This window comes from Gopherus flavomarginatus, chromosome 1 (genome assembly GCF_025201925.1).
Source record: "Gopherus flavomarginatus isolate rGopFla2 chromosome 1, rGopFla2.mat.asm, whole genome shotgun sequence".
NCBI lineage: Eukaryota > Metazoa > Chordata > Testudines > Testudinidae > Gopherus > Gopherus flavomarginatus.
The window spans coordinates 175,445,978-175,473,184 of record NC_066617.1 but is presented as its reverse complement, the minus strand read 5'-3'; the positions used below and the strand labels follow the sequence as shown (position 1 = coordinate 175,473,184).

Genomic DNA, 27,207 nt, shown 5'->3' with positions numbered 1-27,207 from the left:
ATGCCGATTTTCACCCTCGCTCCTTTCCTTTGTTGGTGGACATTATGGAAGGCTTGTGCTGAGAAAGATTTCTCAATCCTTAATGGAAGGGGTTGAATCCCTAACAATGAGGGCTTTTCCTGCAAGCATTCTAGTAAGTGGTTGTTAATAAAAAACAATGAAGAATCATACACTCTCAATAGAAACAGCTCCCTACTTCAGTTAATCATGGTTTACCTGCTTATTATCTCTGAAATCGTAAACCTAGTAATACTTCATGGTTTCTTCCAGGGGAGAGGAATCCTACATTTCTAACCTAAAAAAGTAGGGCGGAAAAGCCCTTTATAAAAATACCAACCTTTCATGCCTTCTTTATAGGAAAACAGAAATTGCTAGACTGTATCAGAGGCAGGGTCCATCTCGTCCAATATCTACCCTGTGACATTGGCCAGCACCAGATACTTCTGAGGAAAGTGTAAGAACCCTGTAGTAGTAGATGTTGGATAACAAGCTCTCCACATTGGGTCTCATCCTAATCTCTAATAATTAGAGATTAGTTTAAATACTGTAGCAAAAATTTTAATAGCCCTTTTACAAAATGTATTGTTATTAATTATGACAGCTTGGGATATCCTTGACATCCATATAAAAATTCAACCCCTTTTTAATCTTGCTAAAGGTTTGGCCTCAATGACTTCATGTGGTATGGAATTCCACAGTTCAATTACATGCTGTATGAAAAAGAATGTCCTGTTAGTGGTTTTGAATTTCACACATTTTCATATTACTGAATGTGCTCTTGTTACTGTGTTATGAGACAGGAAGAACTAAAGTTCCAGATCTACATCATTTACATATCATAAAGCACTAAAAAAGGCACAAACCCAACCTTGTCCCCCCCTTTCTTACAGATCATTGATAAAGGCTTTCCACTGTTCCTTAAAAAGCTCCATTGAAATGGCCAACACATGAATGAATGCATTAAAGCTATAGTCATCAGAACTTCCCAGTCACCTATTTTTCCAGTTGTTTATTTTATGCTCACCTGCAGTATTTCAGTTCCATGTGGGAAACTCAGAGCTTAAAAAATAGATATTTGTCCCCCCACAACTATCTGCAGTTTTCATTCTAGCCAAGACTCCTTTGGGCTTCTGTCAGTGTAGCAGTAGCATCTGGCATAAGATATTTTTTCTCTTAATCTTAACAAAAGAGCTCCGAGCTCCACTTCGACACCATAAAAAACCCAATGCAAATGTTTTGTTCTGCCATATTGTGCAGGAGCCTCCCCAGAGTAACCCCATACTCTCAGTGAACTTGCCCCTCTCAATCCCTCCCTTATCAGTATTGTTACCTTCCCACTTCCAGCTCACAGCACTCCATTTTGTTGCACATGAAATTAGACTGATAATTTTTTGGATCATCCCATGCCTTCTTCTCTGTCAGCATGCACACTTCGTTGGCAATGCAACATGAAGAAATGGAATAATAAATGTTCTTTGTGCTTCTTGGATTGGCACCAGTAATTTGTACTTTGGAAGAGGCTAGGGGGAAGGTACAGAACCATTCTGTTAAAAGCCCAATCTTATCTTTTGTCAGGGCCACCCAGAGGATTAAGGGGGCCTGGAGTCTTCGACGGTGAGGGGCCCCCACTTCGGTGGTAATTCAGCAGTGGGGGAGTCCTTCCGCTCTGGGACCTGCCGCCGAAGTGCCCCAAAGACCCATGGCAGGGGATCTCCGCCACTGAATTGCCACCAAAGACCTGGCACTTCGGCAGCGGGTCCTGGAGCAGAAGAACTGGAGCAGCGGGTCCTGCCGCCGAAGTGCCCCACCGCTGAATTGCTGCCGAAAACCTGGCACTTCAGCTGCAGGTCCCAGGGCGGAAGGACTCCCTGCCGCCGAATTGCCGCCGAAGGCCCGGAGTGGAAGAAGCTCCGGGGGCCTGGGCCCCGCAAGAGTTTTCCAGGGCCCCCGGAGCGAATGAAGGACCCCTTTCTGAGGGCCCCAAAAAATTCTCGTGGGGGCCCCTGTGGAGCCTGGGGCAAATTGCCCCACTTGCCCTGCCTCTGGGCAGCTCTGTCTTTTGTAAAAGAAATAACTTTTTCACCTTTTGTTTGTTTGTTTGCAGATTACACTCTCACTCATTTTAATATTCAACATCGCTGGAGCTCACAGTATTGTCAGCCACTACTGTAGCATCTGCTAGTGAAGGTGGAACAGAATAATTTGCAGGCTACCAACAACTGCTGTGAGTTGCCAGGTTCCTTCTTGTAATATAGGATGTAGGAAGAAAGTTAATGACTAAAGCTTCCCTCAACCCTACCCTCCACTATAAACATGTAGCTTGAAATACTCCTGGCAAAAATAATAAGTTCTCTCATTCAAAAGCAGCCCTGTATTTTTTAAAGTAAACTGTCAAAGCTCCAGTGATAGCTTGTGTGATTATTGACAGAATTACAGTCCTAGCTGCATAATTTCTGATTTTTTAAAAGCAAACGTACGTACATAGTTTTCATCATTGGAACACCTGTGCACCTCACAAATATTAGTGAATTTGTCGTAGCAACGCTCCTGTGAGGCAGGGAATCATCATTCCCATTTTATAGATGGGAGAAGGCCCAGCGAGATTAAGAATGAGATTTTAAAACCACTCAGCATTATCCAAATTCTGCTCCCAGTGAAGGCAACAGAAATATTGACATCATTGTGAGCAAAGCCAGGCTAAACCATAAGCACTTCTGAAAATTCCATCATCTGTGGTTTTCCCAAGATTACACGGAAAGGTACAGAGCTAGGAACTGAACTGTGATCCCCAGGCCAATGTCTTAGCCACAAAGCCATCCTCTCCTAGCAACTGTAGTAGCTTTTTCCCATCAAGAACAAGCTCCATTATGATTGCATATTTAAGCAGTGAAGTCAGGAAATATCAGCACTAAGACTATACATGCAGCTCTGGGTTTTTGACACTCAGTCAGGGTCTTTGAGCTCTCGAGGACAGGTAGGCACCTCTAAAAGATCTCAGTATAGCAGATCATGTCTACCTTGTATTCAAACTTTAAAGAGAAAAGGGACAACAGCTTTCTCTTCAGCATCTCCATAAGTACCAATAAGAAAAACAAAAACACTTAACAGACATTCAGAGTAGTGCTGTTATTTAGAAAGGCGTACAAACTCTGTATGATTGCTCATACACATAGAAAACTTGTCTATTCTGTTGTAAACAATGCAAATATGCTTCAGATGGGCAATATCCGACCATCCAATTCCAAGTCTGCTCAGCACAGCACAACTAACTGAATCAAAATGTAAAGATCCATTCCTCATTGATCTTCTCTCCCTGAACGGGAGCAACTGCAGCTCAATGCAATGTCTATCCCACAGTGGCTGTCCTGTCAATGAGACATTTTGTAAGTCGTGCACAGACCAATTTCAGGACGTGCGACTGCAGTCTGAGTGTTGAATGAGAGAATGCACTGCACCATAAGACTAGGTGATTAGTCACCTGCAGTGCAGTCTGATGAATTATTTAGTCTTCCCTGGTACACAACTGACACTAGACTTTAGGAGTTTAACTTCAAAATCTTACACTTCCCCATTTGGGATCTTTGCAATCCCTGCTCTCTCATTAAGCTGTGAATGTTAAAGCCATTGGATAGATATTATAGAGATCATCAGTGTAGAGGAGAAAAGGATGGTTTTCTAGATAAAATCTGGGACTAGGATACCTGGGCTTGGTTTCCAGCTCTGACACAGACATCCTGTCTGACACTGGGGAAGTGGGCTTGGTGAGACAAACTCTACCTTGGAGAGATGCTGTGAGGCTAAATTACATCTACACTACAGACTTCTGCCAGCACAGCAGCATTGGTCAAGACAGTGAAGAGGTGAGATCCCTGGCAGACGTAGCTATGCAGCAGCAACCCTAGCATGGATACAGCTATACTAATAAAGCTGCACCTTTATTCACATAGCTTGTTCTCTCATGGGGAGGGGTTTTACTACACTGGTGCAAAGTGCAGCTTTGCTGGTATAGCTGTGTCCACATTAAGACCGCTTTGTATTCCTATACAGATAAAACACTCCTGGTGTAGACATGGCCTTCTATTTCTAAAGTACTTTAAGGGCCTCCGCTAAGGGCATTACATAAGTGAAACAAGCATATTTGTAGGGAGTGCTCCTAAAATATTTCATTTCTCTCACTGTGAAAGTATTGCAATGGGTCAAATTCAGCTTTCAGGGACATTGGTGTGACCAAGCCATAAACATGTGGAAAGCGAATAGGCAATCCCTCCCATGATACTCATCAAGGGCTTGGCTACACTAGCTACACAGCTGTACCACCAATCCCTCCCACTGGAGAGTCAGCTTATAGTACACTTTTGCCAGTATAGCTCATATCAGCTCCACTAATGGAACAAACTATACTGGCAAGAGCACTGTTTTGTTGACATAACTGTATCTATACTAGGGCTTTTGTTGGCATAGTTATGTCAGTTAGGAGTTGGATTTTTTCCCATAGCTATGCCAGAAAAACTTTTAAATGCAGAGCAGGGTTCAAAATAGATAGCAGAAGAGTCTCTCTTTCCATCTCTCCATCACAGGTGTATCTATTGGGTGTCTGGGAAGTGGGCGGGCGAAGCCCGCCCACTGCTAAAGGATCCCCCCTCAGCCTAAAGGGAGGACCCACAGGACCACAGAACCCACTGAGTTCGGGGGACAACTAATAAAAGAACAGGGACAGGAGTGAGGTCAAAGGGTCATAAGAAGGGAACCTGACGGGGACACCGAGCAGAGAACCCCGGACAGCGCCCACTGCTCCTCGAAGGCGTCAAGGGAGCCAGTGGACGCCGCCCAGAGGAACTCCGCCCGGATGCGTGAACGGACCATGGATCGGAAACAAGCCCCACAGTCGCCGGGGTCTCCATCGGCCAACCTCCTCTCTCTGGTCGCGTGGATGGCCTTTTTTGCCAGGGCAAGGAGGAAGTTGACCAGGAGGTCCCGGGACTTCGTGGGGCCACGGATAGGGAGTGCGTAGAGAAGGAGGTGAGGGGAAAAGTGCAACCAGAAACGTAAAAGGATGTTAATGAGGAGCCGGTGTAGGGGCTGCAACCGGGCGCACTCTAAGTAAATGTGCGCCAGGGTCTCCCTCAAGCCACAGAAGGGGCAGGTGTCCGGGACAGGGGTAAACCGCGCCAAGTACACGCCCGTGCTCACGGCCCCATGAAGGAGCCGCCAACTGATATCCCCAGTGGGCCTTGGGACCAAGGTGGAGTAGAGGCTGACCCACCGGGGCTCCTCACCCTCCAGAGGTGGCAGGAGGTCCCTCCACTTCGTATCGGGGCGGGACACGAGGGTGAGGAAGTGAAGGGTGTGGAGCACGAGCGCGTAGAGCTGCTTCCGAGGCGCGGTTTGGAAACGGACTGGCTGCAGATCGTGCAGCCGGCTTGCGGAGAAGGGGCAGGGGGGCCGGTCTGGCCTACGGGGCAGGGGCCCGATGAAAAGGTCCGGAGGGCTTGGGGTAGGGGCTGGGCGGGGCGTGCCCTCCCGCAGGACCCGGTCAAGGTAGGCCCAAGCAGCGGGCGGCAAAGCGGCCTCCACCTCCTGGAGTATGCGCCAGGGAGTGCAAGGTCTGGAGAGCCCCATGCGTTGAGTGAGCATCAGGGGATCCAGCCAGCCTCCCCGGTCATAGTCCAGGAGATCTCCGACCCTGGTAGCTTCCGCCAGGACCAACCTCCGGCGCACCGCGGGGGACTCCGCCACCTGCACACGAAGCTGGGGATTGTGTAGCAGGGGCTCCGCGAGGAGGTCGGCCCCCTCAGTGGCCGCCACGGACCTGGTCGCAGAGAACAGCTTCCAGGTCCGGAGGAGGTCCTGGTAGAAGACCGGCAGCCCGGAGAGGTCTCGCGGAAGACCCCTCGGTTCGAGATAAAGGAGCTGCCGGTCGTATCGGAGCCCTCGAAAGTGGCGCAGGAAGGCGTGCGCCAGGGCTCTCCATGCTGGACTACCCGCACCATAAAGGAGCCTCTGCAGTGCCTGGAGGCGGAAGACGTGGACCTGAGTGCGCAGGCACTTCAGGCCCTGCCCTCCCTCCTCCAGAGGCAGGTGGAGTACCCCTGCAGGGACCCAGTGCAGTCCTGGCCAAAAGAACTCCAGAACCACCCTCCGGAGGTCGGCCAGGAGACCCGGGGCCGGGACCAGGGTGTTGAGCCGGTACCAGAGCATGGACAGGACCAGTTGGTTGAGCACCAGTGCCCTCCCTCGAAGGGAAAGGCACCGGAGGAGTCCTGTCCATTTCCGGAGCCGCTCCGCCACCCTGCCCTGCAAACTGTGCCAGTTCTCCGGCGGAGACGGATGCGTGGCGGAAAGGTAAACGCCGAGATAGAGCAGCGGACCCGCGCTCCACCGGATGGCCTGAAGAGCGGGTGGGAGGGAGCCTGCCTGCCACTCGTCCCCGACCACCAGGCCAGAGCTCTTGACCCAGTTGACCCGGGCGGAGGAGGCCGCTGAGTACACCGCCTGGCAAGCCTCCACCCGCGCCAAGTCGCCCGGGTCCTGGACCACGAGGACCACATCGTCGGCGTACGCCGACAGGACCAGCCGCAGCTCCGGCTCCCGAAGCACCAACCCCGTCAACCTCCTGCGGAGGAGACAGAGGAAGGGCTCGATGGCCAGGGCGTACAGCTGGCCCGAGAGGGGGCACCCCTGCCGCACTCCCCGCCCGAAGCTGACCGGCTCGGTCAGGGTCCAGTTGAGCCTGACCAGACACTCTGCGGAAGCGTACAGCACCTGGAGAAAACCCACAAACTGGGACCCGAAGCCCAACGCTCGCAGAGTGCCCAGGAGATACCCGTGGTCCACCCTGTCGAACGCCTTCTCCTGATCCAGGGACAGGAGGGCGAACGACAGACCATCCCTGCACCCAAGCTCCAAGAGATCCCGGACCAGATAGAGGTTATCGAAGATGCTACGGCCCGGGACGGTGTAGGTCTGGTCTGGGTGGATCACGTCCTCCAGCACGGACCCCAGCCGCAGCGAGATGGCCTTGGCGATGATTTTGTAGTCCGTGCTGAGGAGCGAGACGGGACGCCAATTCCGTAAATCGCGGAGGTCCCCCTTCTTCGGCAATAAGGCGAGCACAGCTCGCCTGCACGAGAGAGGGAGGACCCCGCCCTGCAAGGACTCGGCCCAGACGCTGGCCAGGTCTGGGCCGAGGACGTCCCAGAACACGCGGTAGAACTCCACGGTCAGCCCGTCCATGCCCGGAGACTTGTTGGCGGGCATGCGACGGAGGGCGTCCGAGAACTCGGCCAGAGAGAGAGGCAGCTCTAGCCGGTCCCGGGCGCCCGCGCTGAGCGTCGGGAGCCCGTCCCAAAGCACTCTGCGAGCGGCAGGATCGGTCGGATCCGGAGAGAAAAGGTGCGCGTAGAAGGTCCGGGCCCTCTCGCACATCTCCGCCGGATCCGTGAGGGGGGCGCCATCCTCCGCCAGAAGGCAGGTGACGTGCTTCTTGGCCCCCCTCCGTTTCTCCAGGGCGTAGAAGAAGCGGGAGCCGCGATCCATCTCCCGCAGGAGGCGGATGCGGGAGCGAACAAAGGCGCCCCGAGCCCGATGGTCCTCGAGGACCCGGAGCTCCTCCCGCTTCTCCTGGCACGCTCCGCAAAGGGATGGATCCTCGGGGCTGGCAGCCAGACACCTCTCCAGCTCTAAGACCTCCCGTTCCAACTGCCCTATCGCCGCATCCCTCCGTCGGCTGACGCCCCGGGTGTAGTCACGGCAGAAGAGCCGGGCGCGCACCTTCCCCACATCCCACCAGCGCCGTGCCGAGGGAAAGGCGCACCGCTGCCCTCGCCAGGCCAGCCAGAACTCCCGGAAGGACGCCACGAAGCCCGCATCCTCCAGCAAGCTGTTGTTGAAGTGCCAATAGGCCGGCCCCGGCCTCTCCGCACTGAGGGAGGCCGTTACGGTGACGAGGTGGTGATCGGAAAAAGGGGCCGGCCGGACGCTGGAGGACTGGGCCCGTGAAAGGTGGAATCGCGACATGTAGCTCCATCACAGGTGTAGCAGAGTGATTACCCTCTCCTGCCCTGCAGGGCCTGAAACAGCTCAGGAGACGGCTGTGGCTGAGGCAAGACGCCTGGGCTGATTGGGGAAAGTAGGCTCAGCTGTGGCCATGCCCCAATCAGGTCCAGCTGGTCCCTATAAAAGGCTGTGAGTCAGAAGCCCAGGCAATGTCCCTCTGCTTTTAGAGGGAGAAGGGCCTGGCTGTAAGGTGCTAAGATGGGACCCTAGAGTGGATCAGGGCTGGGGAAAGGCCTAGAGAGCTGGGGAAGCTCTGGCCTAGGAAAGCTCCAGGCTGAAGGCCTGGTAAGGCCCATTAGGTATTAAGTTGCAGGGGACAGCCCATAGGTAGGCAGAGGCAGCAGGTCTGAACCCCCTTTGCCTATGATGAGTGGCTTACACAGCAGTCCATGCCACCGAGCAGGGGCCTAGATGGGGAATGGCAGTAGCTGAACACTGAGGCGAAGTGGCGATAAAGGGTGGGGGTTCCCCTGGGAGGGGGAGACCCTGAGGCTGTGAGGGGTTATTGACAGGGGGCAGCACCCTAGGCACTGGGGTCCTGGGAGGGACACAGGGCCAGGTAAGGCAGATCACCAGCTTGCAGTGGGTGCTCCAGAACTGGAATGAGCTAATTCCCAGAGAGACCAGCAGGAGGTGCTGCAGGGATGAGTCCAGATGCTTATACAGGCTAACAATGCCACTATTGCAGGCCTCCAATGTTATTGCATGGAATAAAAACCCAGATTATCTCCTTTAGCAGCACACAATGCTAAATATCATGGCTCTAAACTGGGGCCTTACCATGTATTTACACATAATTGGTTCCTGAGCTGATGGGCAAAAACAAAGTAGTATAACTTCAATTTATTTATCAAAGTATTGAAACAAAATTCATTTATCTCAAAGCTGAGCTCTATGAGGATCTGACTGTTCATGGTAATGGAATACAGGGCATGTCACATTCAAATTGCCAGCATGATACCAGCCTAGTTCAGTGGAGACCAAAACCTGATGATGGCCGGTGGTTTAAGTCAAGCTCTTGGTAAATTTGTCTCAAAAAAAAAAAATCTCTCTCCATCAGATTTGGCAATAAATATTCTTCTAGGTGCGGAGACGTAATGAATAACCTATGACAGGGTGTGCATTCATAGGCCAGAAGCATACACTTCAGATTTAAGGAAGAATACCAAAGTTCAAGTGTCATCCACGTAAGAAATGCATTAAATTCTCATCCACACACACCCTGCCTTGGATTACTGCTATTAGAATATGGCTCTTTCATTTGTTTTTTAAAATAGTTTTTTGGAGGGTGGCAGGGGTCTTTAAGTCCTTGGAGCTGTGGTGTTAGATACGCTAGCAGAGAGTGCTGCATGCTGATTCAGCAGATCTCGATGTTATTCATAAAAAGAGCACAGGCTTGGTTCAATGGAGAAGGCACTTGACTAGGTTTATTGTTGCCAAAGTACGGTACTATTGCCCCCTGGGAGCTACAGGCATACTAACCCGTGTGCCCATGACAAGTACCAGCTCAATCAACAGAACATGATGCTGTTTTGCTCATTGGCCAGCACAAAAGGAGAAAGCCCTTCTTTCCATTCTCCCTTTATACACAGATCCAAACAAGTTACCTATTACAATTCATATGCTTTTCGTTATTATCCCGTGTCTTGTACCTTCCAGTGTGAACGAAACAACCTCATCCATTATCCTGTCATTCCCTCCCTCTGCTTTTAGGAGACTGAGCAGAGGCTGCACTGCCCCTTATTTTAAACTCCTAGGCAAAAATTAATGGAGGAATCCACAGCAACACTACCTATTTACTCCGAACAACAAATATGCACATTCCTATTCTAGAGCACCAGGCAGTGTAAGAGCCTTTGTTGAGTAATCACTTACTGTTACCTCCCCATTATTCTTCCTCCATCCCCTTTCTATGGTACCTCTGTGTTACAACATGTTTAATTTAATCTGTAAGTGCCTCAGGACAGGGAGCATGTCTTCCTTCTGTTTGGGGAAGAGCCTGGCACACCTCTGAGCCCCTTTAATTAGAGACAAATATTTTAATTATTAAAATTAAATAAGACAATATTAGTCAGGGCAGACACAATATACATCTAACAGGTACACCTGCAGGTATGAAGGAAACAACGCTATGAGAATTGCTATTCTTCGTATTAAGCTTGTTAGAGATGGGAGCTCTGCCTTGTTATTCTGTTTGAATTGTACTGAAGAGCTGGAATAAGATTACTTGAATGCCATCACAGAACCAGGATGCAGAATTCAGGAGACTTTCTCAAGTGGCCAAATAAGTTACCTAAGACAAAAAACGGATCAGAATGAGCTTGTGCTACAGCTATTGAGGGCCCATCATGGACAGATGCTAGTGTATAAATATCACATTAGTGTAATATAAATAGTGGCTGAGACACAGGAAGAGCCCATCCAAAAATCTCTAGAATCCCTGTGAGAGCTACTGAGACATTGCATGAGAATAAGCCTTTCATTGCTTGTCTTTGCCCACTCTCATTGGTTTGGCTACTTTTAAAGCATAAGATCTTGCCAACAAACAATATGCCCATCAAAATTGAATGAATCATCTTCTATGTTGTCCACCATATGCATCATTTATTTTAAAAAATGCCCTAAGACTGTATAAAAGTGAAAGTTTTACTCACATATGGGTAAAGCTAAAATTTTGTCATGGATATTTTTAGTAAGTCATAGACAGGTCATGGGCAATAAACAAAATATCATGGAAGCTGTGACCTGTCCCTGACTTTTACTAGAAACATCCCTGACAAAATGGGGAGGAGAGTCCAACATCCTGCCCCCTCACCCCTGCAGCAGCAGGGAGCTGCAGGGACCCCAGTGCCAGGGTGGGGTCCCTCTGCCACCACATGGGGCTGGGACCTGTGGGGGGGAGGGGAGCTTTAGGGGGCCCCTTACCAGCTCTGAGCAGCTCCAGGATCCCTCTGCTGCTGCTGCCAGCTGGAAGCTGTGGAAGGGACAGCTGAGTAGCTGCAGGGGGACCCCTGCCAACAGCTGGGGAGCTGCAGCCCTCTCCTCCCCTCCCCTGCCCCTGAAGCCACTGAGCAGCTCCAAGGTCCCTCTGCCAGCAGTGGCTGAGAGCTGCAGGGGGATCCCTGCCAGCAGAAGTGGCTGGGCAGCTCAGGGATCACTGCCAATGGCAGCAACCAGTCAGTTGCAGGGGGTCCTGCCATCCACAGCTGCTGGTCAGCTGCTGCAGGGTCCCCTGCCGCCCGTGGAGGCTGGGCTGGTGTGGGGTCCCCCGCGGCCAGCAGCAGTTGGTCAGTTGTGGGTAGGGCCAGTGTAACCACTAGGCGAACAAAGCGGCCGCCTAGGGCACCGAGATTTGGGGGCACCAAAAAACAGTGCCCCTCCAAAAATGTTTACGCTACTGCTGGAAAACAAATGAATAAAGAAAAACATCGTTGAACTTGCATTTAAACTTGTCATTCTTCTCTCTTATGTTACAGCTATAGCCTACGCCAGCTCTGTGTTGTGGGCACAAGCGTAATGCTTCACTATGGTACAAAGTGGCAATGACGTCATTTTTCTTGTCGCGCACAGCCGTTACCCATTCTGACAGGCTGTTTATAATGCTAAGTTTACTAGTTTTCGGACGTTGTCGACTCAGGCTAACTATTTTTGTTGAGTTGTTTCAGATCTAAGACTCTGGCAATTGCTGCTGCATCATTTCACTAATACCTTGTGTCAGTTGTGTGTGTACGTTAAGTATTTGAGTGTATATGTTTATCATGTGTGAATATGCATGTGTAGGTTACGGAAATTTGTCATATTGATATTGTCAGTTGTTGTATGGCGGAGTATCTGCCATTCTAATATTATAAATTTTATTAATAACAATAATTGGATATTCTGAAGGTAAAATAAAATGTAGTAGATTTTGATATGAAAGAATGAAGGAAGGAAATATATGGGTACAATGCCACATTATGCAGTATTCATTTTTGAAAATGTATAATAAGTGATCCTCTGGGGCGAGGGCAGGGGGATGCAAGATGGAAGTTTTGCCTAGGGTGCAAAATATCTCTGCACCGCCCCCGGCTATGGGGCTCCCACTGTCACAGAGGTCACAGAAGTCACAGAATCCGTGACTTACACGACCTCTATGACATAATCTTAGCTTTTCATATGGATAATCATATTGTATTCTAGTGGTTTTCCCGTAGTCGTTAAAAGACTTAACACTACTAAAACTACGAGAGATCCCTTGGTAGCTGAAGTGCTGACTGCACAAGTTTATGAAGCAGCATGCCTTGATTTCTTTCTCCACTGTCCTGGTTGACCAGTCTTGCATGACCATGCTATGGAGATTAGTTGATAACCACAAAGCTCCTACATCCGCAGAATCATTATACTAAAGAAAGAATGAGCGCATAATGTCAACTTACAACAAAGAGAAAACACTTATAGAAGTGAGCACCTTAAACATAATGGTGATAGGAGATGGAACATCAAAGAATTACACAGGCACATATATAAAAAGCAAAACCATACCAATCTCAGCTTCATACTTTGACACCAGCCCCTCCTCTTGAGTGGTTTCACAGCTACTCATCCATGGAAGAGAGTTATGACATTTTTGCTGAAAAAGGAAGTCATTTTAGTTTAGTTACTACCTACAATGCATTTTAAATAAGGCCCTGGGAGCTCTGCATGAAACTCCACAAGCCACTAGAAAAAAAAAATCCACCAAACCCATGACTTCCCCTCGGGGATGTTGTCAAACCCTGTTCCAAATATATTGACAAGGAGGGTGGTAAACCACTGGAATGGGTTTCCTAGGGAGCTGGAGGAAACTCCTTCCTTAGAGGTTTTTAAGGCCCAGCTTGACAAAGCCCTGGCTGGGATGATTTAGTTGGGGATTGGTCCTGCTTTGAGCAGGGGGCTGGACTAGATGACCTCCTGAGGTCCCTTCCAACCCTGATAGTCTATGATTCCAGTCCTTCCACCACTGCAAGTTCTGGTGGAGTTGCCAAAAGGGCTGGTATGGTTTAACAGAGAGGTGAGTGGAGCAGGCTTCTGTGAGGAGGGGAAAGACATTGGGAGTAGGAACGTTCATGCTGCATGGGTTGAAATGGAGGGGGTGATAAAATTACTTTCTTCATTTGAGACCAACTATTGCCCCCTGCTTTCCAAGACATATTTGTATGACTTTCAAGTTTTATTGCAGTGCCTTAGTCTTCACTGTGTTTGCTATTTTACGTGTCTTTTAGGATGCCTGACTGCTTCCCTTTCTATTCCACATCTTACCAAGAATGGTATATCACTGACTGTGAGTTTTTTAGTCTCCTAGTAGAGCGCAACCGCCCATAGTCATTTGTGAGTGTCATGTTTTTCCACTCTAATCCACAGAGGAGAATTCCTTTTGACAAGCCAGAGTGAATTTAATTGAGCTATGTCATATGCCATTAGATAAAGTTTCAAATTTGGCAAACATCAAAAGTGCCTTAACTCAGGCTTGCATATAATTTTTAGTAGCTTCCTACATGATTTCTTATCATTCCATATAAAATAGGGAAATTGCTTTTTTACATTTGCAAATAAAAATAATGGCAGAAAGGTACAAAGCTAACATTTAAACTCCATAATTACACTGTAATACACATATACCCCCCTCACTCATCTTCTCTGCTTTTCCCACATATAGGGCCCAATGTATACTGCACAGAATGTGATTGTATGGGACTGCACAAATGATCCCATCATTTATTGCTTTGCCAAAAGGCCACATAAATCTCAGTGGGTGCTGAATAAATCCACTAAAATGGCCATTTAGCCCCTCAGATTCTCCAGCTACCTTTTAACATTCCTTCTCGCTGTCTGTCCATTAACCCCACAAAAATGGTTTGGCACATTTGCGGCACCTCTTTCTGTACTGCTGCCCTTAAAGGCGAAGTAGGAAGCTCTGAGGGAGATTCTTCGCAATTAAGCACACCAGGAATCGACCTTCTCTCAGGCGTGGTCTACACTAGGAACTCATGTTGTTATACCTACGTCACTCAGGGGTTGGAAAATCCACCCCCCAAGCAATGTAGTTATGCCGACCTAACCCCCAGTATAGACAGTGCAATGTCGACAGGAGGGTTTCTCCAATCAACATAGCTAGAGCTTCTTGGGGAGGCTGACAGGAGAAGCTCTTCCATTGGCATAGGCAGTGTCTTCACTAAGCACTATAGTGATGCAGCTGCACCAGTTCTGTCCCCACACTGCAGCCCTGTAAGTGCAGACAAGCCCTCAGGGAAAGAGGGCAGAAAGTGCTGAAGCACTGTCTGGAGTGGGAGCAGAAAGTGGCTTACAGTAAGGCCTGGTCTACACTACGACTTTAGGTTGAATTTAGCAGCATTACTTTGATTTAACCCTGGACCCGTCCACACAACGAAGACCTTTTTTTCGACTTAAAGGGCTCTTTAAATTGATTTCTTTACTCCACCTCCGACGAGGGGATTAGCGCTGAAATCAGCCTTGTCGGGTCGAATTTGGGATAGGGTGGACGCAATTTGACGGTATTGGCCTCCAGGAGCTGTCCCAGAGTGCTCTATTGTGACCGCTCTGGACAGTGCTCTCAACTCAGATGCACTGGCCAGGTAGACAGGAAAAGGCCCGCAAACTTTTGAATTTAATTTCCTGTTTGGCCAGTGTGTTTGCAGAGCTCATCAGCATGATGTGCACATTGCCCAGCCCGCACTTTGTGTGAAGTATTTGACCATGTCCCTCTTGTCACCACGCTGCCGTCTCCTCCTCTCCTGGTTTTGTGCAAAACAATTGTCTGCTGTTGCTCTGACGGAGAGAGGAGTGACTGATGACATGGCTTACAGGGAATTAAAATCAACAAAAGGAGTGGCTTTGCATCAAGGATAAACACAAACAACTGTCACACAGAATGGCCCACTCAAGGACTGAACTCAAAACCCCGGGTTTAGCAGGCCATTGATTTCACAAAACAAATTGGGTCAATTTCTTCTTTTGATCCATCTATCTTCTACATCTTAGGCTGGCAGTAGATGGTGCAGTACGACTGAAAGCCATCATCATCTCCTGGCTGATCGCCAGAAGACAGTACAGTAGGATTGCTAGCCATTGTCATATCCTGGGTGCTCAGCAGAAGATGAGAATGTTCTGGCTGAGTCACTCCCATGTCTGCCCAGGTGCCCCTGACCGATCTCACCGAGGTTGGCTAAAAGTGTACCCAGGAATATGACTACGATGGCTACCAAACGTAATGCGCTGTCTGCTGCCAAAAGGCAATGAGCTGCTGCTGTGTAGCAATGCAGTCCCACCCAGGAGAGTTACGGTGACGGTGAGCTGAGCGGGCTCCATGCTTGACGTGGTATGGCGTCTGTTCAGGTAACCCAGGAAAAAAGGTGTGAAAAGATTGTCTGCCGTTGCTTTCACGGAGGGAGAGAGGGAGGGAGAGGGGGGCCTGATGACATACACCCAGCACCATCCGAGACACTTTTTTTGCCCCATCAGGCATTGGGATATGAACCCAGAATCCCAATGTCCTGCAGTAACAAACCCAAGAAAGAAACCAACAGGACTCCACTGGCCATCACATACAGTCCCCAGCTAAAACCTCTCCAACGCATCATCAGGGATCTACAACCCATCCTGGACAACGATCCCACACTTTCACAGGCCTTGGGTGGCAGGCCAGTCCTCGCCCACAGGCAACCTGCCAACCTGAAACATATTCTCACCAGTAACTGCACACTGCACCATAGCAACTCTAGCTCAGGAACCAATCCATGCAACAAACCTCGATGCCAACTCTGCCAACATATCTACACCAGCGACACATCACAGGACCTAACCGGATCAGCCACACCATCACCGGTTCATTCACCTGCACGTCCACCAATGTAATATACGCCATCATATGCCAGCAATGCCCATCTGCTATGTACATCGGCCAAACTGGACAGTCGCTACGGAAAAGGATAAACGGACACAAATCAGATATTAGGAATGGCAATATACAAAAACCTGTAGGAGAACACTTCAACCTCCCTGGCCACACTATAGCAGACCTTAAGGTGGCCATCCTGCAGCAAAAAAACTTCAGGACCAGACTTCAAAGAGAAACTGCTGAGCTTCAGTTCATCTGCAAAGTTGACACCATCAGCTCAGGATTAAACGAAGACTGTGAATGGCTTGCCAATTACAAAACCAGTTTCTCCTCCCTTGGTTTTCACACCTCAACTGCTAGAACAGGGCCTTATCCTCCCTGATTGAACTACCCCATTATCTCTAGCTTGCCTGCATATATATACCTGCCCCTGGAAATTTCCACCACATGCATCTGACGAAGTGGGTATTCACCCACGAAAGCTCATGCTCCAAAACATCTGTTAGTCTATAAGGTGCCACAGGATTCTTTGCTGCTCCTTCTATAATGCAAGTAACCAACACGTATTAGCTATAGGTTGTCATTTTGTGGTGCTTTATCATTAGTTAAAAACATGCTTTGGGGAGATTAGTGAAGGATTTCATAATCACTTAACATCGCTGCATGACTCAGTGCGGATCCCAAATAAAGCAGTAGGCCTTGCGGCATAACTTAGGTCTAATGTGACACACAATACACAGGGACTTACCCATATGCCATGATTTAGAGAAGCCTAACTTTCAAGGACTCTTCTGTTGTGCATCTCCTGAGTTATCTTCAACTATGCAGCTTAATCATGTTTAATTTTATTCCTGAGTAAGTGAGATTCTTGGTTTTCCATTTCAATTCCCACTAGGCAAATAAAACTGATGGAAAACATTTTGAGAAGGGTACTATGATTTCATCCAGTTGACTTTGTAGGCTGAGATGACTCCAAATTCAGATATTATATTTAATGTTTTTAGGACAGATGCTGTTGGGTCTTTTCAGAGTAGACTATCATCTGCATACATTAGCAACTTGTGTGCCTCCACAGAACACCCTTCATATCCTTCTGGGTTCTCAAAGATACTGCTGCTGACAATACAATGACAGTGGGGCAAACCAAGCTTATGGCCTGGTTCCCCCACACCAGCAACGAGCAGGATTGTATAAGGCCACACAGCAGAGTGCCTCACCACATATGGGATGGAGCACAGTCTCCCAGAGGTCCCTTTTATGCATCCCCCCATACCCAGGGCTAAGATTTAGAGCCCTGCACAGATACAAAATTTGTATCTGCATCCAAACTGTGATTTGCAAAAATGGTCTGTGGATATAAAATGGATATCCGTGGATTTGCAGGGCTCTACTGAGGTCCATCAGTACAAGGAATCATTAAATCACTGCATCTCTCTCAGAGTGGAGGTCCTTGAGTTTTGGAGGCTACCATGGCCTCAGGCCTACAGTTACAGCTCTGAGGTGGTTCCACTGCTGCTCCATAGCCTTAATGGTGTGGAATTCTCTCTCCTCTCCCGTTGGCCTGGCCAGAATCCCACTGTGCACAATATAATGTGGACAGTGATAGCAGTGATGTGACATCTTCATTTTGTTCCCCTATGTAGTACAGAGGGAGGAAAAGGAGACTGTAAACCATTGGTATGAACTGTAGTGATGAGATGAGAACAAACCACTAGTTTATATTGCCCCCAAAGCCAGCTTTCCCCGATAAGCAGTAAATGCCTGCAGTCCAAAATGTTCTGGCTAAAGTTGCTGCCATTCATTCTAGTTCTTGTCTCCCACTTGAAGTGCAATAAGCCTCTGGAGACCATTTGACTCTTACCTGCTGTGCATGAAGCCACCTCAGACCTGCTGAGATTCAGGATTATTTTATCACAATGTATCTGGCCATCCAGCATCTATACTTGTACAGGAGAGAAGTGTGAAAGTGCCTATTTTACTGGGGGAGGTTCTGTGGACTGTGTAATATAGGAGCTCAGACCAGATGATCACAAAGGACCCTGCTGGTTTTACAATCTAAGAATGTAAGGGTTGCAAAACACCGCCTGCTTCCGGGGGGCATATACAAAAAGATTTTCAAACGGAAGCAGATCTGGGAATGGGGGAGACAGTAAGGGCTCCAAAAATGCAGCTGAGAGTCATACTTTTTTTTTTTTAAACAAGGACCAAAAAGGAGCATTATTTTATTTGTATTCATTTGCCACAGATGCTGCTGCTATAAAGAAGTTCATATTTTGGTATATAAGCCAAATTACTTTAAAGCAATTTTGACGCAACGCCCTACTGCAGTACGCAATATCAATTATTTCTTGCTAAGTGTGACTGGGAGACAGCTTCAAGTTCCGATCTACACAGGCTGGGATACACAGGGCAAAGGCAGCTGACAGACTCCACTGGGGATACCTTGTCCATTCCAATGCCAAACTGCTGCCCCTTCATCCATAGCCACAGGCAATGGGGAATGACAGGGTGTGAACTGTGCTAGATTAATTCCATTCTGCCTACATAGGATTGAAGGCTGGACTCCACCATCAGAGCTAGGCGTGTGTGCACAGCACTTTCACCCAGAGAATCTTATTGGGATTACAAAAGGTGAGTTTTCAAAAACTTTACTACTTACATAAACATGCCATGTTTCTATAAAATATTTTCCAATCATAATGAGATTCCTAAACTGGAGTCTGTGCAGAGCTGGCTGGTCTTTTGGTGCCTGACTCGCCTCTTACTTTCCAGCTGCTAAATTGCATTAAATCAAGTTTAAAAGACACTAATTAATCTTCTACGTATGAAATTACTATTGTTGCCACAGGGATATTGTAAAAAGGAGGGGACAACCTTTGCATTGCTACATGGACCATGCTATGAAAAAGCTTGGGAACCCCAACAGGGTAATATATAACCGTTAGAGCCTTAACAAATTCAGGGTCCATTTTGATCAATTTCATGGCCAGAGGGTTCTAAAATTGGTCAATTTCACATTTTCAGATGTTTTCATCTGAAATTTCATGGTGTTTTAACTGTGGGGGTCCCAAAAGGAGGTCACACAGCTGATGTGAAGGGGATGGGGGTTGCAGGATTGCCACCCTCACTGCTGGGTTCTGAAGGCAGCATCTGCGGAGCTTCCTGCAAGTGGGGGAGATACCTGGAGGTGGGTCTTATCTCCCTCATGCTGCTGGGAATGTCCCTGCCAGAGACCCTTACTTGCTAGCTGGGCTGGGGAGGGATGGGACTTCTTCCCCTGCACAACTGCTCTCGGGGGGAGATCAGACCCATCTCCAGGTACCTCCTCTGGCTGCAGGAAGCTCCACAGCTGCTGCCTTCAGAGCTGGCCTCTGAAAGCAGTGCAGCTGTGGAGCTTCCTGCAGCAGGGGAGATTCCTGTAGGTGGAGATGGGTCTGATCTCCCCTCGAGACCAGCCATGCAGGGGAAGAAGTCGTCCTTCCCTCTCCAGCCTTGTGGACTAGCAGCTGGACCCTGGTGAACAGTAGGAGCCCCCAGTCCTGCCCCTCCAACAGCTAGATTTTATGGAGGAAGTCTGATTTCACAGCCTGTGATGTGTTTTTCATGGCCATGAGTTTGGTAGGGCCCTATTAATAATGAACTAGCTCAGGGGTTCTCAAACTGGGGATTGGGACCCCTCAGGGGGTCATGAGGTTATTATATGGGGGGTCACGAGCTGTCAACTTCGACCCCAAACCTTGCTTGCCTCCAGCATTTATAATGGTGTTAAATATATTAAAAAATGTTTAATTTATGAGGGTGGTCACACACATAGGTTTGCTGTGTGAAAGGAGTTGCCAGTAAAAAAAGTTTGAGACCCACCGAACTAGCTCTTGTAATACTGCATACAGATATGGTCACTCCATTTCAAAAAGGATATATTGGAATTGGAAAAGGTTCAGAAAAGGGCATAAAAATGATTAGGGGTATGGAACAGCTTCCATATGAGGAGCGATTAATAAGACTGGGATTTTTCAGCTTGGAAAAGAGACGACTAAGGGGGATATGATAGAGGTGTGAAGTAAATAAGGAAGTGTTATTTACTCCTCATAACACAAGAACTGGGGGTCACCAAATGAAATTAATAGGCAGCTCATTTAAAACAAATAAAAGCAAGTATTTCTTCACACAACACACAATCAACCTGTGGAACTCTTTGCCAGAGGATGTTATGAAGGCCAAGACTATAACTGGGTTAAAAAAAGAACTAGATAAATTCATGGAGGATAGGTCCATCAATGGCTATTAGCCAGGATGGGCAGGAATGGTGTCCCAAGCCCGTTTGCCAGAATCTGGAAATGAGAGACAGGATGGATCATTTGATGATTTCCTGTTCTGTTCATTCCCTCTAGGGTACCTGGCATTGGCCACTGTTGGAAGATAGGGTACTGGGCTAGATGGACCTTTAGTGTGACCTAGTATGGCTGCTCTTATGTAAGTGTGAACTATTACCCTCTACTAGATAGAATCAGAGATGTCCAATCAATTGTCAAAAGCTTTATACTGCTCACCAAGGTATCTTATACTTCAAGTGCTGTCCTTCTAAGCACAGAGATCTGAATTCTATCCCTGCTGGTCTCAGGTGTTCAAAGCAGCCAGAGTGTGCAGCACAGTAACAGCGGTGATGTGCTAGATGGCCACAGATTTGTTGCCGTATTTATAAACGCAATCCTAGGTGAGACATGTCTAGTAGAAAAGTATTAATGCCATTGTACAAGGCAACGGTAAGATCTCAACAGGAATACTGTGTACAATTCTGATCACCCACATTCAAGAAAGATGAATTTAAACTGGAACAGATGCAGAGAAGAGATACTAGGATGATCATGGGAATGGAGAAACTATTTCATAAGAGAAGACTGGAAGAACTTGGTTTGTTTAACAAAAAGAAAGCTGAGAGGGATATGATTGCTCTTTACAAATATACTAGAAGAGTAAATACTAGGGATGTTGAAGAGCTAGGTAAGCTAAAGCACAATGTTGGCACAAGAACAAATGGATGTAAACTGTCCATGAAAAAATTCAGGCTGGAAATTAGGTTTCTAACCATCAGAGAGGTGAAGTTCTGGAATAGCCTCCTGGTAGGAGCTATGGGGGCACGCAACTCAATTAGTTTTAAGAGCGAGCTGGACAAATATGTGAGGGTGATCGTAAGATGGAGTTGCTTGTGATGGTAGGGGGCAGGGCTCAACAGCCCTAGGGCTCACTTCTGGTTTACATTCAGAAAAGCTCATGCTTCCATGTTTCAGCCGACACCTGCCGGGGTCAGGAAGGGACCCTCCAAAAGTTTGTATTTAGTGAGGGTTGGTTTTTTTTTTTAATCTCCTTCCTCTGAAGCATCAGCCATGAGCACAGCTGGAGATGGAACACTGAGTGGAGTGGGCCAGGATTGTGAGGTGCCATTGAGCATTCTCTCTCTCAAGTGCTTGACTAGCTGGTTCTTGCTCACATGCTCAAGGTCTAACTGATCATCATACATCAGGTTGGGAAGGAATTTTCCCCCAGGTCAGAGTGGCAGTGACTCAGGATTTTTCCACCTTCCTCGGCAGCATGTCAGGACACGTCACTTGTCAGGATTAACTGGGTATATCTCAATTATTTCCCTGCTATTGAAGGCTCCTCAGGCACTGGTGCACCTCAATCCATCCTATTCTCTGCCTGTGGTACATACATTTTAATATTTTGGTCTAATTTCAGTTGTTGAGTTTAGTTTGCAAGTGCTGGGTGGTGGTCTGTGATATACAGGAGGTCAGACTAGAAGACCTAGTGGTTCCCTCTGGCCTTAAGCTCTATGACTGTAAGGGTACATCTACACTACTCGCAGGATCGGCGGGTAGTGTTCAATGTATCAGGGATCGATTTATCGCATCTCGTCTGGATGTGATAAATTGATCTGCTAATCGACGCCCATAATACACCTCAGCAGGAGGACTAACCGCAGTTGACAGGGGAGCCGTGGCAGTCGACTCACTGCCGTGAGGACAGCTAGGTAAGTCGAACTAAGATACTTCAACTTCAGCTACGCTAAAGTTGCTTATCTTAGTTCTAACCCACACCCTAGTGTAGACCAGCCCTAAAACTGACAGGAGAATAGAACGAGAATTCAGAGCTGTCACTAATTACAAAATACATCTCTAAGAACCTAAAAAAGAAGAAAGGCAACTTCAGTTTTCTGCCAAAACTCTGATGCTTTAGCATTGCAATTGTAACTGTAATTAAGTTTTCAATAACAATTTTAGGAGGAAAAAGATTTCCCTGTGTTTTCCAATTTGTTTACTTGGCGCATCTGATGGTGCACTGTGTACAGTCAGTTTTACTCTTGTCCCTGTAGAGTCACCTAGGTTCCCCTGTTTGCATGGTCTTTCACAAGGCAATGGGGGAGAGAAAAAACATTTTAAAAAATAGGAATACATAATTGTAAAACCACTAAAACTGGCAGGGGAATTCATGGGGGTGCAGCACTAAAAACTGTTCTTGAGTTATTTTTCAATAATAGCAAGTTGACTTTGTCCCTTTACATTCAGAATAGTTAAATATTATGTATTAAAGTCATTGCTCATTAATTTTAGAGCCTTGTGAAACTGGTATATACAGCATGGCATAACACTGGGATCCTCTCTTCCTACATACCAGATATGACATCACTAATTCACATAACATTTCATAACCCAGTGAATAAACCACTTCTCCAGATTGTCTGTAGTGCTCATTATGACTGCAATTATGTAACAAAACGCTGAACAGCATGCAGTCATTGCAGTTATTAATCATTCTGGTTTTGTTTCAATTACTTGCATTATAGCATGGTGGATAGACTGCATTATGCCACAAACTGAATGTCAGAGCTAAATGACATGTCTGTGAGTCTACTGTTTTAAGAGCCTTTCATCATAATTTACCCTTTCAATTCATATTCTGATAATCTGGGGGGAAAAAAAAAGATGAGAAGCTCATGTCAATATAGTCACTGACCTTTGCAGTAAACAGAAGACAGTTCTTACCAGTAAACAACTTGGCAAATAAGAAACCTGTTTCGCCAGAGATTGGAATAGTCCCTGCTTAAGACGACGGTCTCTGCATACAAATCAGATCTTACAGAAAATCAGCGATTTCTGGACTGATTTGGAAATAAAAAAGGCAGGAGTGAAGAGACCTTGGAAAAGGACCTTTAAAACTAACCATTACCGAGTAGAATATTTTTCAAAGCAGTTTACTTAAAAATACGTATTATTTTAAAGAAAGAAAAAACTAATCAACAAACAACGGGAAATACTTCCCCCCCAGCTGCCCTTCCAGTCGCCCTAACCCCACCCCTTGTTTCCCCTGGGTAAATCCCTGCAAATCCACAGATATCCACTTTATATCCACGGGTATCCACATGCACAGTTACCCGTGGATCATTTTTGCAGATCATGGATTGGATGAGGATCCAAATTTCGTATCTAGAGCCTCACCAATTTGTGGATATCTGTGGGTATCCGTGCAGGGCTCTACCCCCAGGCTCTCTGTGCCAAGGTCCCAGAGCTGGTGTGCACTATCATGGGCTGGACCATGAAGTACATCTGGGAGCATGTGCTGGCCTGGATACAGGCACAGGGAAGATGGGTGTGTCCAGACCCCTCCTTCCCCCTGGATAGCCACCAGCCACCTGGAAGAGGTAAGCAAATGAGGTAATGTCCTAATTTACATAGACAGTGAATGTGCATTGATCATTTGCATATTTACCCTCATGCGAGCCTTCCACTTCCTGCAGTTTCTCCCAGAGCAAGGGTTCAAACCCAGAAGTCCTGACTCCCAGGCCTGCTGCTGCTCTAACCCACTAGATCCCATTTCCTTTCCCAGAGCTGAGGAAGGAACGCAGGTGTCCTGTCTCCCGGCCCAGTGTCCAAACCACTAGACCATGCAGCCTCCATGTAACGCTCAACCAGTTGTGCAGTGTCACCCACAGCCAGCCACATACTAGCCGTATGGACATGATAGTTCAAAGACATTTCCCCCACACTGCTTCCTGGTGATCGCTTCCACTCTCCTCTCCCTCCAGAAAGGCTTGCTCTCCTACTTTGGTTCTCCCACCTGGCAGACTATCACCTTCTTTGCCACAGGACTCCTCACCGCCTATCTCAGCATCTGGAAGATGTTTTAGACCATGGATGGGGTCGGGTGGGGGCGTTCCCTGTCACCTCCATCTCCACCCGGACAGCACTGGGTTTTCCTGGGGCACTGGCTCCTTCATTCACACTCACAGTTCTGCAATAGTTTTTTTAGAGCAGTGAATAGGTGGAAGTAACAGATACTCATGACAGTGGCTGACTAGCAGATAAGCCACGGACAAAAGTAGCCCCTGCTGGGGTAATAGGGAGAAGACTTTTTCCAATGCTTCAAGCCCCATGACAGGCTACTCCATGTTAGGAATCTGGGCAAAGTAAATTCACTCCTGTTCCTTTTGCTTCACCTCTCCCATGCACTGGGACCCCTGTCTCCTCCACCCTTCTCCTGAATAAGACTCATCCCATCTCCATAGTCCCATGCTGCTGAGCAGCCACTTGCTCCCAGTACACCAACAGCATCCTGCTTCCTACACAAAGTTCCTTTGGACTTCTTGAGTTAAATGCACAAAATAAGTTAGATGCCTAAGTGCCTAGTTTAGGCACTTAAGTCCTGGTTTTGGCACCATTGTGATACACAACCCTCCTACCCCCTCAACCTTGTAGGTGCCTAAACACACTTGGCACCTAAGTTTTTGCAGTAAAAGTTCCCTAGGTGCCTAAGTTACTGCCTCTGGGCATGTGCAGTGCTGCCTCCCTCTAGGCGTCCAGATGTCTATCTCCCACCTAAGTACCAGAATGATTCACCAACCAGAAGACAATAAGCATTTGGCTGCTTAAGTAGTGTGCAGGGCCTAATCCAGTAAGCGAACTCAGAGGCTGCCTATCAAATCGGATCCCATTCAGGCAAGCCTGCACAAAATGACCAGAGGAGGAGGGCCTCTTCCCTCACAAGTTTTATCACTCAGTGGTAGGGTACTCTTCCAGGATGTGGGAGATCCCCAGCTAAAGTCTCCCTCTGCTTGAGGGGGAGAAGAGATCTGAACTGAGATTGGTCACCTCTCCGGTCAGTGCTCTTACCGTTGGGACACAGGATATTCTGACATGAGGGGTCAGTCTCTCCTGTTGCACTCCGGATACATACCCATTGGAGCAGGGGAACTGGATCCCCCACATCCTGGTGAGTCCTTTAGTCACCAGGCTATCGAATCATTTTCATGCTTGTACGTGCATACTCGCTCACTCTCAGAGTGTCATTTAGGCCAGAGACTGAGTGAACAGGCCGGTCCTCACGGTGTTAAGCACCTGGGGATTAGCAAGTATTTAAAAGATTAACCCAAGTCTTGAGTGCTTAGCCTGATTTCTAGTATCCCACTTAGGTTCTAGCAGTCTGCCAGCTCCTTCTTCCACTATGAGAAAGTGGAGGCTGTGCTCAGCCCTGTCTGTGTTATACAGAAATTTATACAGACCGATGAGCACAATGGCCCTTTTTGGTCTTGGAATCTAGGAATAAGCATCTTCTGGGCCAGGGTCTCATATCCTGTCCTACAGAGCGTAACATGTGGCACCCTCATCTGCTTCCTTCATGCCCCAAGACATCCAGTTTACCCTTGTTTACTCTCCATCATACTCTAGTGCAAGAAAACACTAAGGATAATTTTTCCTTTCTTCAAGGTTCTCTCACCCCCACTCCCACTCCAAACAGTTATTCATAAGCAAAAGGCAAAAGATTGACATTTCCTTTATAGAAAACAATATAAAACGTGTGCATTGTACTTTGACTGCTGCCCTGATGTACAAAATGTCTCTGTAGACTAAATCATTACTTTGCATAGCTGTCTTCCTGTCAACAAATTTTCATTATGAAAGTATTTTAGGATTATTTTTTTTTAACAAAGCAACTTGTGTTTCTTTTTGTGCCATTAGCAGGAATGTGAGAGTATCAAGTTTGACATACTGACTCCTTGGGACGACTTCAAACCCAGCAGAGGTGATGCAACTCTGCATCCTCTTGTGAAAGAGTAGTTAAGTTCTGTGCAGGTTTATTTTGTGCAGGTCAATCAGATGAGACCATGGCGAAGGTCCTGTCCACCTCAGGCAGACACTGAAGAGCCTCTCTTCCTCACTGTACAGCAAGGTCTGTGCGAGTTGGTTGCTGCCCTTCACCCCAAAAGCAGATGCATTTCTGCCATGTTGCTGTATAGAAGGTTAAGTGCTTTTAGGCTCCTCAAGATATTATGGAATCTGGAATACATTGCCTCTGCAGACTTATACATTAATGGGCTCCACATGGGTCCAGATGCCAGAGGTTTGTGCCAGCTGATCCAACTGCAGGCTTAGGCCATACTAGATATTGTCTATTTACGAATTAAATCTCAAATGTAATGATCATTTGACAGCATCTGATATACCATTTCACAACTCTAAATCCAGGCTATTTGGACAAATATTTGGCACAGATTGCATATGCATACAGCGTATTAACATAAATAAAAATCTGTCAATATGACTTACAAAAGCCTAATAATGCCACCCAGACTACGTTTTCTTTAATTTAGCTACATACATAGGCCCCCATGCTTTCCCCTTCGCTGGAAGTACTAAAAGTTCATGTGGCTGGACACCAGCAACCAGAGAGAACTCATCGGAAATGACACTGGCCAGTTCACTTATATCTACAGGCAGAACGTTATTGTAGGAGTTTAGGATGTGACTGATTACATCACTGTTTTCTGCCTTCGAGAGAGTGCACGTAGAATAGATCACAGATCCTCCAGGACACAAGGCTTTAATGGCAGACCTGTAACCAAAAAAACCCAAATTTAGATCAGTCAGAGTTATTAAACATAACCAAATGGGAAAAAAACAAACAAACAAAACACACCCACAGGAAATAAACCTTCATCAAATTGTCATAACTGAGCATTTCATTGATATGCAGGGAATTACCTGTGTTATGTTCAGCTATCTCATTTAAGTGTGTATTTTCAAACTACCCTATGATATTCTTAAAGGCATATAACAATTTACAAGTAGCATTTTAATATATAGATGTGACAAAGTTCCTCCTCTACCTTAGTGGGTCCTGCGCTTATTGGCAGATTTGCTCACCTCAGTGATCTTCCCCACAGTCTGGATCAACTCCTCCTGTGTCTGATCAGGAGTTGGGAGGTTTGGGAGAACCTGGGCCCGCCC

The 27,207-nt window shown here is 47.3% G+C and overlaps 2 protein-coding genes across 2 annotated transcripts in view; one reads left to right on the top strand and one right to left on the bottom strand.

Annotated features, from left to right (window-relative positions):
• PROS1 (protein S) overlaps positions 1-27,207 on the top strand; it is a 490,278-nt gene that overhangs the window by 257,497 nt on the left and 205,574 nt on the right. The gene's annotated exons all lie outside the window — the stretch shown is intronic.
• The window catches only part of NSUN3 (NOP2/Sun RNA methyltransferase 3), a 30,422-nt gene continuing 28,952 nt past the window's right edge, over positions 25,738-27,207 (bottom strand). The window contains exon 6 of the mRNA XM_050960708.1: positions 25,738-26,812. Coding sequence (XP_050816665.1) covers positions 26,551-26,812 — 262 coding nt within the window. The 3' untranslated portion in view covers positions 25,738-26,550. The remainder of the gene's footprint in view (positions 26,813-27,207) is intronic.